Here is a 14,870-nt window from a genome sequence, read left to right as displayed (position 1 = left end):
GGGCCTCCTGCTGCTGCCACACTGCCAGAGCACAATTTCTGTTCTCATCCTGAAGCAAAGTTCTTAACCCAAGGTACTATTTCTGGGTTAGCGGAGTCTGTAACCTGAAGCGTCTGTAACCTGAAGTGTATGTAACCCAAGGTACCACTGTACTTAACTTGCTAAGTAAGGGATTGCTTAGCGGACACTGTCACCAGCTAATAATACCTGCAAACCACACTGCTGTGAAAAGTGGTTCTGTCTGGTTAGTTAGCAACCCAGTTCAAGTCTCTGAGGAAGACAGATTGAAAATGACAGTGGTACAGTAATTAAAAGCAACCTTCCCCCGTCTGGGGCCCTCCAGATGTTTTTTTGGACCACAACTTCCACCAGCTCCATAAACAGCATGCTGCTCTTCAAAGATCTGTTGCTATCTGAGTTTTTAATAGCACTACTTGAGCTCATCCACATTTCCGCTTGTCCTGTTACCTAGAAAGCAGGGGCTTGAACCGCTTTCTGCTTAACCCATACTTTCTAGGCATGAATCCGAGCAATTTCCCCCTTGCCCTGCTCTTTTCCCACTTCAGTGCTAAATTGGAGCAAAATAAAACACAAATTGCCACTGTTCTCCCGGGGAAAAGCAATGGGACAAGCGGAAGTGTGGGTATGTCAGGATTGACTCTAAACATTACTTCCCCCAAAGAACCCTGGGAATTGTAATTTAAAGGTGCTGGGACTTGTAGTTCTGAGGGAGAAACTACAGTTCCCAAGATATTGATTTACATGATTTACATGTATGGTGTGTAGTCAGCCATAGAGCTCTTCCTGCTCTGTTTGATGCCCACTGGAAATCTGTGAGGTAAATTTGGCCGAGAGGCTGTCCCAAGATCACCCAGTGAGGTGCAGGGCTCGTCTCCCAGGTCCTAGTCCAACACTTTAACCACCACACTATGACCACCATTGGCCACTATGACTTAATAGAAATTCTATGTCTACAAGCAATATGCCCTTCAGGCCCTGTGTGTGGCCTAGATGGACCTAGGGCTGATCCAGCAGGGATCTCCATAAGTCCTCTTTCGAAGATGTTTGCTTTCAGTCCTGTGCTTTTAATGTTGAATATCTTGGCCTTTATTGTGTGCTGCTTTTCCTTTTTTGTAAGTTGTGCTGGGTTTAGCAGCTGGGTTTAAATGTGTGAATGATAAAGAGATGTGGGGATCTGGTCCTTTGGATTACTGGAGGCAGAGGGAGAAGACACTGAGGTGGACATTTGTGCAATCCTAACCATATCTACTCAGAAGTAAGACCTATTGAATTCAGAGGTGCTTACTTCCAGGTAAGTGAAGTTAGGATTGCAGCCTTCAGCTGCCTTCCCGGGCTTTGAAGGCCAGCCCTTCTGACCTAAAAGCCTTGCTTCTTAATATTCTGCAGTGGGGGCTGACTGTTTCCTGAACAGTGAGGGGAAAGCGCTCTTGACATGCTCAGAAGTGTCCTTCATTGTTACTTCATATGTTCCGTCTAGTGCTGAACTCTCCGGGATTCACGTTATGTTCTGGAGTCAACCCTAGCTCAAACTAAACATTGCAAATAGGGTGATGGATGTGAGGCCCTCTAAATCCTTCAAGGGGCCTATGGCAGCTTATGGGAAGGCTGTAAAAAGACACTGTATGGGTCTGTGTGGAGAAACAGCTGCTCTGCCCTGACAGATGTCAGGCAAAGCTGGCACATTCTGGAACCGGAACCTTTTTTCAAATGGGCCTGTCAGAAACTGACCGACAGGGAGTTCTGCTTAGTTACAGGCTGGCTAGTGAATCGAGGGGGTTAAGAAGAGGTGGGCTGCAGCCTCTGTGTGGGGCAGAGGGGTGTCTGACCCCGAAGGGTGTGGGTGCCGAGAAGGGGTGGGTGCGAGGAGGGTGGCAGGCCAATATCAGAGGTGGTTTTAGGGGCTGTGCTGGAGACTGGTGCCATGGGGAGGGGGGCCACCACAATAATGATGTAAATGGAGTGAGAGAGGTGGGGGGGGGGGCAAATTTTAGTACTGTATTTCCTTGCTGAAATTTGAGAGCCCTGTTTTTCCTCATGGACCACCCTCCGCTGGAACACGCTTAGTCTGTCTTTTGGTGCCACCACCTTAGGGCAGATCTACACCATACATTTAAAACACACACCCCCCAATCATCTTGGGAACTGTAGTTTGTTAAGGGCGCTGGGAATTGTTGCTCTATGAGAATGGTAGCTACAGCTCCCAGGAGTCATGGGGGGAAATCATGTTCTTTAAATGCGTGTTAAATACAGTGGTACCTCGGGTTACATACGCTTCAGGTTACATATGCTTCAGGTTACAGACTCTGCTAACCCAGAAATACTTGCTTCAGGATGAGAACAGAAATTGTGCGGCGGCAGCGGGAGGCCCCATTAGCTAAAGTGGTGCTTCAGGTTAAGAACAGTTTCAGGTTAAGAACAGACCTCCAGAACGAATTAAGTTCTTAACCCGAGGTACCACTGTATATGGTGTGGATCTACCCTCAGTGTTTACTGCACTGACTGGCAGCTCCCCTGCAGGGTTTCCGACACCTGGTGATGCCAGGGATTGAGCCAGGGACCTTCTGCACGCACAGCACGTGCTCTGGCCTGACCCACAGCCCTTGGGAGCCCCAAAGCACCCCATCCTTGCTTTTTTTCCACTCGGTTTTCCTGGGATTTGGGGGGGAAAGGCCTCTGTCCCTTTGGGCCTCTAAGCACTGGTCCATGTGGGTTGTTCTGGAGCAGAGCAAAGGGACGAAGGGTTGTGGGGCTGGGTGGATGCCTGAGTGCAGGAGAGGAGGGTCTTGAGAATAGCCGGCAGGGGCGGTGCCTGCTGGGTTAGCTCCTCTCTCTCCGATATTTCCCCTTTCCTGCTTCTCCCTTTTGCGCAGGTCTGGCTCTGGCAGCGACAGAATCAGGGATCGGCCCAAGATGCTGCTGCCGCTGGTATGGGGATTCTGGTGCCTGACAGCTCTGATGCAAGGAAGGACCACGGCATCTGCTGCCTTCCTGCCCCCCAGCGTGGAGAGGCTCTTCAAGGAGTTTCGCAACATCTTTGAGCAGAGCCGGGTAAGGGATGATGATGATGATGAGAGAGGGAGAGAGGGAGCATCAGATCCACACACACCCATCCCACATAATAGAAGGGATGCTTTAGATGCTCTGTGAACATCTGTAATGAGTTGGGTTTTTTTAAAGGGAGGATTCTTGCAATAATCCTGGTATCCTCTGGCTGATTTGGTCTGCGACTCCCACCAGCCCCAGGTTGGCGGAGGCTGCAGTAAACACTGCACAGCATCTAGGAATTCTAGAGGGAAACTGCCCATCCTTTACATTTAAAGCCCAAGGAAGATCTTGAATAACTTTTCTCCATCTCGTTCTCATTATCGTCTAATTCCCCACAACCCGCTCATTCTTTTTCTTGCTCATGATGCACTCAGGTTGCATACGCACAATACATTTAAAACACATTTTCCTTCTCCAGAAAGGCTGGGGTGGGGGGAGTCCTGGGAACTATAGTGTATTATTGGTGGTGCTGGAAATGGTGGCTCTGTGGGAGTAAACTACAGTTCCCAGGATTCTCTGGGGCAAGTCGTGTGCTTTAAATGAATGATGTGCTCACAGTTAATGTTTGTTTGGGTGTGTGCTTTCCCCTGGAGGTGGATGAGAAAGTGTTCCAGTGCTAATTACATTATGGGAATTTAGAATAGTATCAATTCCCAGCCTTTGGGAATGTAAAATGTTGATTTCTCAGAGGTTCACAAGCAAATTTCTCATGATTTTTAGGTTCAAAAGCTGGGGTTTGGGGGTTAAGAATGCCTAATTCTACATATTTGGAAAGCACAATCCTTAATTTCTGCTTTGAAATTTGAATGCTGAAATTAATACTTTGTGCTGGCATAATAAACCTATTAAATCTACTCTTGTGAGCAATTTCAGACTCGGTGGTCTTATAGAAGTCTGCATCAAAGTCCTGCCCTGACAGCACAACAGCTTGTGAGCATTTTGTGGGTGTGGCATCTTGTCTTGTACTGTAATGGTTAATTTCAGTTAATTTCCAGGCTGAAACTTCAAGTTTAAATCTAAATTGTTTCTGCCTTGCTGCAGAAATCACACTGACCTGTTTATTGTTTTCCTCCATGAGAATTCTTAGAAGCTGCGGAAAGGGGAGGGTTCTCACCTGCAGGCACTGAGGATTCTGCTAGACATCTTGGGCCTTGGCAGTTAAACAGTTAAGTGGTGTCTGGCCAGCCATACTTGAGAGAGATCTCTCATCTGAAAGTATCCTTTGATGAAATTGACCAACTACGAACCATTAAGGCTAGCATTCTTGGTTGCTGTTCCTCAAATTTTCTTTTTTTTAAAAAAACCACATTGTTATTTATTTATTTCAAAAATAAACAGAAGACTAATAAGAAAACAAACTTATGTTTATTATTATTCCTCAGAGTTTAGGTTTGCACAATTGAAGTGCAAATGAAATTCACTTTGAAAAAGAAATTGACTTTTTTGTGGCTAGGAAAGTGATGAGGAAATGAGCGGAAAGGATAAAACACTCAAACACTCCAAAAGCGAATTGGAATGAATGCAGCACTAATGCTCACTGTTGTATAACCTCCCTGCAAACAAATAAAAATGAATGTTAAATAAAGACTGTGCATAATCTAACCTCTGTGTAAGTTTTGTCCAAGAGAATCAGGATACACAATAAACAGTTCATCTAGTGGGTCCCTCTGTCTCCTTTCCCTACACGGTATAATGATCCGTTTTTGTCTCTTGTGTAGGAGGACGTGCTGGGGAAAGACCAGCTTGAGCCCTCTGTGGATATCAGCAAGCTGCCCTCAAACTATCACAACGAGGAGAAGCACCAACGGAAAGTGGGGAATGCCACTGTCTACAGCCACCGTGAAATCAGCAAAGTGAGTGAGCTATTGAAAACCAAAACCAAAATGAAGAACCATGGATAGCTAAGCTCAGCTTACCTCACTGGCTGGCAACTCAATACCTGGGGATGCAAGTTCTGATCAATGTAGCTGGTGGTGTCCAGGCCGTCCCTATCGTTGGGTAGCCATTTGGGGACATCAAATTCTAGACTAAAAAGGCATTTTGTCAGTAACATATAAAATATATGCACAAGGCAGCAGAGGGCGGCTTAGATGATCAGCCACAGTCAGCAGAACCCCTTTGGCCAGCCTGGAATAGATCTTAGGTCCTGGACTCCCAGTTGCTTATCTGGCAAGGCTGAACCTTGACATGGTTCTTGAAGCAAGTTCATGTTTCCTGTCAGCTTTCACCCCTTCTGACAAATGGCTCTCGATGTATATATTGCAACTCAAGCAACCAGCCATCCCAACAAAGCCATGGAATAATCTTTTCCCATGTATTCTTTCCCTCCCACAGTCCACCATTGGTATTATAATCTGGTGCATGCTGTTTGGAGACTATGGGTTCTGTCCCATGCTAGCAGACCAACTGAAGTTAATGGATATGACTAACTTGGATTCATTAGTTTCCATGGGTGTAATCTGAGTAGGGCCCCATCAGCACTGTACATGCATCTTTAAACAGGCAGCGCTGTTCAGGGAAGTTTTTAATGTGTGACATTTTGATGTACCGTATTTTTAATCTTTGTTGGAAGCCACCCAGAGTGGCTGGGGAAACCCAGCCAGATTTATTATTATTATTATTATTATTATTATTATTATTATTATTATTATTATAGCTTCCTCCAAAGATTCCTGGAAAGTATAGTTTGTTAAGGGGTGCTGAGCACTGTTAGGAGACCTCCGTTGCCCTCACAGAGCTACAATTCCCAGAGTTCCCTGGGCAGAGGAACTTACTGTTGAGCCACGTTGAGAACCACAGCTCTGTGAGGGGAATAAGGGCGCTCTCCAGGTGTTGCTAGACTACAACTCCCATAATCCATGACCCCTGGCCATGTTGTCTTGGGCTGACGGGACAGGCATAGGCTCTCCACCTCTTTCCTAAGGGGGTTGCAAGTCTCGTGCAGGCACTTGAGGACACCCCCTTGCCCCTGTGAAGCCAAGTCAACTGTCCCCATAGCTCTGTGGAGCCTTGGCCATGAGGATGTTTCTGCCGTCAACCATGCTGCTGCCTCACAAATGTTTAAAAGTAAGGAGGCTTCTTCACTTGTTCTGTCTCTCCCATGCAATCTTAATGTTGTTCTCTCAAAATATGCAGATGACTGATAACCGTACAGGAGAGATGGTGTTTTCAGAGAAAACGGTGACTTCTATTGAACAGGAAGATGCCCGCCCAGAGGAGGAGGAAGAGGATGAGGTCAGTGCACGCTCAGGAGGGTAACAAGCCCAGTCACCTTTCCTCAGCTAATTTTTTGGTTGCGTGTGACTTGGTGTGTGTGGCAAGAGTCTAGATGCATCCCTCCAGGCCTCTCTGTCTGGTCTTTAGACCTCTCTCCTTCTGCAGGCATACTTCATATCCCCCTTGCATATCTATGCCGGGCTTGAATATGTCTTAGAACTCTGATCATGCCTCTCAGTTCCCTGGATAGAGACTAGGGAGGGGTAGAAACTAGCCTGATCTACACAGGTGGGTTTTTACGCTGGGAAGTTTGTAAGTAGGGATGGAAGGCTGCAGTTGCCCTGTGCTATCTGTTCCCCAGCATTTGATATTGCCAGTTCAGTTCAGTTCAACTATCATGGCCAATAAACCTTGTTAGACTAGTGTAACCTCTGCTTTCCCCAAAAGGAGGGATGGGTGAACTTCTGGTCCTCTGGATATTGTTGCCCTCATCAGGGGTCAGGGGATGATAGGAGGCGGAGCCCAGCAACATCTGGAGGGCCACAGGTTGCCCCCTCTTTCTCCCTATTCCCGTAGATGGGTCTTTTCCCTATCCCAGGAATTCCTCTTCCTCTGACCCCATCTTCTCTCCTGGAGGGGGTAAAAGAATGTGGACCCCCAGCTTGGAAACCCTCCCAACTTCTCATTCTAAGCATAAAGTCCTTCTCAGGCTGATTCCCACAAACCACTGAGGTAATATCCTCACCCTGGTTGCATTTTATCTGTATCTTTCCAGGAGAAAAATCCAGTGGCTAGTCAGGAAGAAAATGGCGCTGAGGCAGACAGAGAGAGCACTGGGCTCAGATTCCTCAAGCTGGGCCCACCCCAGCCTAGGCCTAGGCTGACCTTTCTAATCTTCCGCTTGCCCCAGCACCTTAAGAGCAAGCCCATCCCCGAAGCCAACTGGGAAAAGGAAGAGCCGGCCACTGACAGGAGGCACAGGCTGCTGGCCATTCGGAATGGGCTTTTGACAGCCCCCCACCCCATCAAGAAGAAGGCCCTGCCTGTCACCCCAAACCGCAAGCTCCTTCCACGAAAGCATCATTTCCTTTTCTTCTGGCGGAAAATATAAGGCAGGAGGGAAACCTCTAATTTGCCTGGGCAGCAGAGAATGTCTCTGGTTTCCTAGCTACAGTATTTCCTCTTTCACATCCACAGGGTGGCAGGCTGGGGAGAGAATCCTTCAAAAGGAGAAGAGAGTTTCTCTCAAATTCTTGAAATAAAAATCTTTCCTTTTGAAAACAAAACCCTGAGAATGAGCAATTTGTATCTGTCTTTTCTTCTTTAAAGTTAATATTATAGGATCAGGTTCTCGGATACAGAATAGCACAGATAGAACCTCCTGAATCCTGGCCGGGATTCAAAACAACAACAGCAACTCTTCCTGTGCTACCACTGCATGTAACAGTGCACATGGGCAACATACACAGGTCTCTGCTTGCAAGGAGCTTACAATTTAAAATCAGCAGTGGGAAAACAACGCAGGGAGGGAAGAAACATGGGTGGCTGCTGTGAAATGATCTTAAGCATTGCTACCACCACACCCACACTATACGTTTAAAGCACATGGCTTCCCCCAAGGAACTCTGGGAACTGTAGTTTACCTATCACAGAGTCCAATTCCCAGCGCTGTTAACAAACTACAGCTTACGGGATTCTTATCGGGAGCGGCATGTGCTTTAAATGTATGGTGCAGATGTAAGTATGGAAAAGGTAGGTGTTGAATTTGAAGGGTAAGAGAGAGGTGACAGCAGTTCCACCCCACGCATAGCTGGTAGCAAGGGAGTATACTTCTTATTATTTCCCCAATAATTCCCATAATCCTTCTTACACCTGTCATATTGTCACTGACCTACAAGCTATAGTAATTACCAGCAGTGTTCGATATTACACCCTCAAACTGTGAGCAGTTTGTCCTGTTGGTTTCAATGAGAGCAGCCCAACTCCCCCACTGAAATCAATGGCCCGTCAGGTTACTTCAGTTTTGCTCTCCTCTTTGATTACGCCCAGCCCTGTTCAGAAATAGCAACATTTGGCTCTAAGAAAACAGACTGGAATCGTCTCTGTGCAGAGAGGAAGGAAAAAAGAGAGAAATATATATACACCCCCCCCTTTCTGGCACTTTCTTCTTGTAGCAGGCTAGGGAATGGTTGGTTAGACCTAAAACCTGGCCTGTAAGTTAGATATGTCTGTGCTGGGACATTCAAAGTTCTGTGCCAAGGTAACCCATTTCCCCCCATCAGTCTTGGTTTCAGGCTCACTGTCTATAATCAAAAGGCCTCATAACATGGAATAAAACATCACATCCCCAAATATATATGAAATTTCCAAATAAAGATATGCAGAATCATTTCCACACAAAGCAAAATTTGGTATCTGACCAGATAGATTAAAACATAGAGTTAAAGTGGATAGTCAGCAGCCCAGGAAACAGCAATCTACTGAATAAATTTGTGCTGATTGATGCTCAACATTAAATAAAGATATTCCATATGCAATAGAATCACAGAGTTGGAAGGGACCCTGAGGATCATCTAGCTCAACCCCCTGCAATTCAGGAATACGCAGCTGTCCCATATGGGGATCAAACCTGTGACCTTGGTGCTATCAGCACCACGCTCTTTTGTATTCCCCCCCTGTAAAAACAATAAAAATTAAATCATTTTTGTTATTGTTTTTACAGAAAAACACGAGAGAGAAAATAAACAAGAACAAAATTCCGCCCTGCTTGAGACAGAGTAGAGCAACTTGTTAATCTGATAACAGGAAGCAAATTCTTGTTAAAATCTGAAAACTCAGTATATGACTAGCCGCTTCAACAGCAACCTTGTTCTTGGCTCACTATATAGTTCCGTACCAAGAAAAGCTGTACTCTGCGACTGGAATAAATTACAAAACAACAAATAAGCCATACGTTTCTGTGCATTAATGATGGGGAGAGGCAGAAACCTACGCAGGGCACTGACACCCCATCCATTGGAAATCACTCACCCAAATGAATTTCTGAGGTTTTATCTGGCACTTCACTCTTCCTTTCAAATTGAACAGGTTACACACTTGCATCGAAAAAGGAAACCTGAACTAAAAGAGGTTTCCCACATTAAGTCTACTTTTTGAAGAAAAAACATCAAACCACCAAGAGATCGTTATGCATCTGACTGTCATACCAGACCATACTTAAAACTACGGTATTTTCCAGCTGTGCTTTATGTGTGTGTGTACTGTATGTAAGAGTAAGAATTGAAACAATTCTCGAAACGGGTGCTGTACATTGGAAGGCGACACTCAGCATCCTGTGTTCGCCACACCTGTGAAGGATTCTTGTGGAGATAAATGGCACAAACATTTTAAGACAAACGTCTGTGCACTAGAAATGTCGCTTCCAAACTGAGGTTGTTTGCAGGAGAATTTGTGGCATGTAAGGCAAAACAGCTGGTGTTTATTTGCAATTTTCTGACTGTCTTTCATGTGCTCCAAGCACTGCTTGTGTGGGTGCTTTCTTTTTGTCTGATCTGAATTCTTCCATGAGGTGGGAGAGGTGACGAGATAGCCTCTTGGGGCTGCTGTGTTTTTGTTTTCTTTATTTATTACATTTATACCCCCCTCCAAGGAGCTCAAGGTGGCTGTTAAGTTGTGGGCGAACATGTCAGACGACACAGCGATTCTTTAAACAGCTCTTCTTTATTCAGATGCCAGAACAGAACTAGGCTGAGGAGCTCAGTCAGCCTGCTTATATAGAGCTCCAGAACAATGCAACTGTTGCCATTTTCTAAAACTATCCAATCACTGAATGTCTCTTTTCGATCCTTCATTTGCATACACTTTTCGATCCTTCATTTGCATAACTATCTACAGTATCCCCCTGCTGGCCCAGGGTGAGAACTTCAGTACATAACACCGGCATACTTGGTTCTCTTCCTCCCAATTTTATCCTCACAACATCCCTGTGAGGTAGAAAGACTGTGACTGGCCCATGGTCACTCAGTGTGAGTTTCATGGCCGAGTGGGGATTTGAACCCTGGTCTCCTGGGTCCTATTCCAGCACTCTAACCACTACACCACACTGGCTCCAAGTTCCACACAAGTGTTGGTAACATTAAAAGCTTTATCAATAGGTTTCTATACAGTTCTCTAGCAGGGTTCTTGATGAAGGCCTGCAGCAGAGCTTCTCCTAGTCCAGGAGCAGTGAAGCTCAGGCTGGCGACCAAATGTGACCCCACAGGCCTCATTAAATAGCCATCAGGACTTTCTGTAGGCTGCACACCCTCCCTATGAGTTCACCAGCTCTGCTCCACAACCTTCTTGAATGCTTATGCCAGCCTCAGAAGATGTGCCCTTGAACTACGGTCCTTGCTTCCCTGGATGCAGGTTGTATAGGAATCTGGCCTTTGCAAGTCACCGCTGTTGACCCCACCCCTGGCATGTGGCCCCTGGAAGGCTGCCCAGAAGGGAATGTGGCCCTTGGGCTGAAAAAAGTTCCCCCACCCTTGTCCTAGTTCAAGGGAAGCAAGGAATGGGAGAGCTTGGAGCCCGTGCTTAAGCGCACAGTTAAATTCCCTATGACTGAATACAATGCTAGTTGGGAATATACATGGGAAATGGAGCTGTTTATATTCTGGTGTGGGACGCGGGTGCTGCTGTGGGTTAAACCACAGAGCCTAGGACTTGCCGATCAGAAGGTCGGCAGTTCGAATCCCTGTGACGGGGTGAGCTGTCGTTGCTCGGTCCCTGCCCACCTAGCAGTTTGAAAGCACATCAAAGTGCAAGTAGATAAATAAGTACTGCTTCGGTGGGAAGGTAAACGGCGTTTCCATGTGCTGCTCTGGTTCGCCAGAAGAGGCTTAGTCATGCTGGCCACATGACCCGGAAGCTGTTCGCCGGCTCCCTCGGCCAATAAAGCGAGATGAGCGCCGCAACCCCAGAGTTGGTCACGACTGGACCTAATGGTCAGGGGTCCCTTTACCTTTACATGTAGAGCAATCTATGGGAAACTTACAGGTTTGAGCTGTGGTAGGGAGAAGTCCCATCCTAGTAGCCAGCTAAGATGCTCCACAGAAGCCAACTGCAGTCTTAAATTCAGCCATTACCCAGCAACGAAATAGGGAACTTGCTAGTGCAATGGTCTTGTAGCCCTTTTTAAATATGTCCTTCCTCTCCAGCAGGAATGTGTGAGTGACAGTGACTGCCAAAAGGACCAGTTCTGCTTTAAGTCCTTCCTTGCTTCCCGGTGCCAGCAGTGTAAGGTCAAGAATACAGTGAGTACACCCAACTTTGCTGCCAGAATTGTTCCTGGAAAATATTTCTACCACAGAAAGGGAGTATTCTAAAACAAGAGGCTCCAAAGCAAAAGTCTTTCCACAAGAGTGCTGGCAACCTACAGTCCTAGTCTGCATGTGGCCCTCTGCCTAATTTCAAAAGCTCTCGAATGCGATCAGTTCAGGCCTCTGGCAAGAGGAATCTGCTCTTCCTCTGACAGACAGCCTGCTGGCCAGGAAGAGAGCAAGAGCGAGAAAGAAAAAAAGGGTATCAGAAAAAGAGAGAAAAGGGCCTTGGTCCTGTGCAATTTTGGTATTGGTCTGCTCCTATTTTGAAATGCAAACACATAAGCTGGCCTTTTGAGTAGCATATCCTGAATAAATAAAATTAGGCAGGGTCTTTTCACTGGTAGTGCCTTTGTATTTTAAATGAATTTTCTAGTTTTGAGCTTCAAAGAATAAATGCTGTGTCATCATCATGCTTTGTCTCCTAGATATGCAGGAAGGACAGGGAATGCTGTCTGGGATACCTCTGTGTGTGGGGCAGGTGTGCAAAAGGTGTGAGCCGTGGTGAGAGCGGAACAAGATGTGACCCACGCCAGGACAAGTGTGCTCAGGGGCTGTGTTGCACCACCAGCAACTGTAAGATGGTTTTTATGTACTCATGCTTCCGGCGTGATAATCTGTTTCCCCCTCCCTCGGATTTGGTCTGCTCATATTTTGTGATGTTGACTGCTTTACTTGGAGTTGTGTGAAAGCTTTTAAACTGAAAGTACCAATTCCTGGTATGGGACACGGGTGGCGCTGTGAGTTAAAGCACAGAGCCTAGAACTTGCCGATCAGAAGGTTGCCGCTTCCAATCCCCGTGACAGGGTGAGCTCCCGTTGTTAGGTCCCTGCTCCTGCCAACCTAGCAGTTCGAAAGCATGTCAAAGTGCAAGTAGATAAATAGGTACCGCTTCAACGGGTGCACTGCTCTGGTTCGCCAGAAGCAGCCTAGTCATGCTGGCCACATGACCCGGAAGCTGTACGCCGGCTCCCTCGGCCAATAAAGCGAGATGAGTGCCGCAACCCCAGAGTCGGTCACGACTGGACCTAATGGTCAGGGGTCCCTTTACATTTTTACCAATTCCTGGGAACTATAATCCAGACTGAGACCACGGTGCACATGGAGAGACAGTTAATCTTTGCCTCTCACACCATGGTCCTGATATAACCCCTGTCCTCATTATCACAATCAGTAAGCCAAGAGTAGGTATTGGTTATAGCTTGTGTTTGGTTTGGGCTACTGAAACAAACCACAAGACTGGATTTGCACATAATGCTAAGAGGCTAACTATGGTTTAGCTCACAAGGAGAGGAGCTAAGCGGCTGAATTTTTCTAAATGTGCACCAGTATAGTAGCTCATTCATGCCACGACATAGTTTGTCTTAGCGTTACGTGTGAACCAATCCAGTGTATATTGTATAGAAGATATTCCAGGCAGATTTTACTTTATGGATTTTCTTCACATAATCCTTTATAATCTCTGTCCTATCTCCAACACAGCTCTCTCGTTCCCAGTCTGCACTCCTTATCCAAAGGAAGGGGAAGTATGCCAGATTCCCACCAGTTCCCTCTTTGGACTGATGGGTTGGGGCAGCCTCACAGCCTTTCCCAGACCTAGCCAGTATTGCCCATGTGCCCAAGGGCTGAAGTGCAGAGCTAAAAGGTAAAGAGGATTCTGTCTCTGTAGAATTCTTCACAAGAGAAAGCTGCAACTAAAGTAGCTGCAACTGTCTGTTTTGCATTGTTTTCGTTTTGTTTTAAGTCTATCTGCTGTTTCTTGCATTTTTAACTAGGTTGGATTTTGTTTTTTTGTTTTGATTTTTATTGTACATCACATTAAGACAATTAATTTACTAATTGATTACAATAATAATACCCCAATAACCATGTGCTAATAAAATTGTACTCTGTTTTGCAAGACTGATTTAAGATAAAATAAATGAAGTCTTATATTATTGCATTTGCTCTACGTATTGTTTCAGGATACTCTGCAAGATGCAATTAATGTTGATTGGACTGGGATGATACCCCCCGGTATTTTTTCATGTATAAGACGCCCCCATGTATAAGACGCCTCCTATTTTTTGGGACTCCAATTTAAGAAAACGGGGGAATTTGCCCTGTGTATAAGATGACCCAGAGTTTTTCACATAATTTTAAAGTAAAAAAACCTAATCTTAAACACAGAAAAGTACAGTGTGTGTGTGTGTGGGGGGTGCCTGCTCAGTGCTTTTTTCTGGGGGATGCAGGGGTACGCATACCCCTAAACATTTTGTGAATCTAAGTTTGGCCTCATTGAGGGGCTGTATTTCAATATGAGTAGGAAAATGAGTGTATCCCTAAACATTTTTTTTTAGAAAAAAGCACTGTGTGTATAAATATATTGTGTGTGTGCATATATATATATATATATATATATATATATATATATGAGAGACACTCATTCAGTCTTGCCAATCGGTTGCTTTCTCTCCTAGATATACAACAGTTTCAACATGTGAAAATCCGGAGAACAGTGTGGATATTAGTAGACCAGACCAACAGCTCTCTTTCTACCAGCCAATCCTGATGCGTCGTGACAAAGAGGATGCTTATTACGATGACTCTGTGCAAGATGGCCAACTAGCATTAGTCAATCTGCCCAGATCTCCTTATTCCTTGGAAGATATTGGCCAACCAAAGGGGCTCAGTGAAGACTATGACGAGAAAAGGCAGTTGCCATGGGAGGAAGATATGGCTGATCCCAAACAAGCAGATTTCCAGGAACTCAAGCAATTGGCAAATGAAATGGGGCAGTACATTGGGCCTGGCTTTTACTAATTACCATTGGTTTTGGCCCATAATTTACATAGCTTGTTACTCTTCAATGCTCACAACCCTTTTTATGCTTATCGTCTTAATCTCTGTACTTTCCCTCATAATCCACTTATTTCTAGATTCCATTTAGCAAAAAAAAAGTTTTTGTTAATTAAATCATTCACACCACTAGCTGTGCAAATGTTGCTTTGTTCGCAATGCAGATTCATTTATTTAAGCTATTTATACACTGCTTAATTACCAAAGTCTCTTATTCTTTACACCGAATAAATTTATTCAACAGTGGGAACTGCTAAATATTTATAGCTAAAAAGAACATCTGCATTCTGAAAATCCCATCTTCCGTACACTTTTAGGGTAATGGTTCAGCTTCGGCAGGAAATGGCAAGAGAACTAGGAAGCTGACGAGTTACTTTGGGGAGACTTGCT

General features: G+C 45.4%; 1 protein-coding gene across 6 annotated transcripts; it reads left to right on the top strand.

Moving 5' to 3' along the window:
* The first annotated feature begins 815 nt into the window (after positions 1-815).
* On the top strand, positions 816-14,609 carry DKKL1 (dickkopf like acrosomal protein 1). Of its 6 annotated transcripts, none has more exons than XM_083471987.1 (8): positions 816-838; positions 2,892-3,069; positions 4,785-4,919; positions 6,202-6,300; positions 11,481-11,576; positions 12,071-12,218; positions 13,125-13,287; positions 14,102-14,609. In XM_083471987.1, the coding sequence occupies exons 2-8, from the start codon at positions 2,932-2,934 to the stop codon at positions 14,442-14,444; spliced, it is 1,122 nt and encodes a 373-aa protein (XP_083328113.1). In that variant the 5' UTR covers positions 816-838; positions 2,892-2,931; the 3' UTR covers positions 14,445-14,609. The 6 variants fall into 6 exon arrangements, with proteins under 6 accessions (XP_083328113.1, XP_083328112.1, XP_083328110.1 ...); XM_083471986.1 differs by lacking the exon at positions 816-838 and adding an exon at positions 977-1,133; XM_083471984.1 differs by lacking the exon at positions 816-838 and adding an exon at positions 1,646-1,874 and having other exon boundaries at positions 11,484-11,576.
* Positions 14,610-14,870: the final 261 nt, after the last annotated feature.

The sequence above is a fragment of the Podarcis liolepis genome (genome assembly GCF_965112155.1).
Source record: "Podarcis liolepis genome assembly, chromosome: 13".
Lineage (NCBI taxonomy): Eukaryota > Metazoa > Chordata > Lepidosauria > Squamata > Lacertidae > Podarcis > Podarcis liolepis.
The sequence above is the reverse complement of the archived record's forward strand: the minus strand, read 5'-3'. Positions and strand labels throughout refer to the sequence as shown.

Coding starts and splice junctions, on each gene's coding strand:
- DKKL1 (XM_083471983.1), top strand. CDS start 1,729: ATGGGCCTGTCAGAAACTGACCGACAGGGAGTTCTGCTTAGTTACAGG. Junction 1,875..2,891: donor GGTGTGGGTGCCGAGAAGGG/GTGGGTGCGAGG, acceptor CCTTTTGCGCAG/GTCTGGCTCTGGCAGCGACA. Junction 3,070..4,784: donor ACATCTTTGAGCAGAGCCGG/GTAAGGGATGAT, acceptor TCTCTTGTGTAG/GAGGACGTGCTGGGGAAAGA.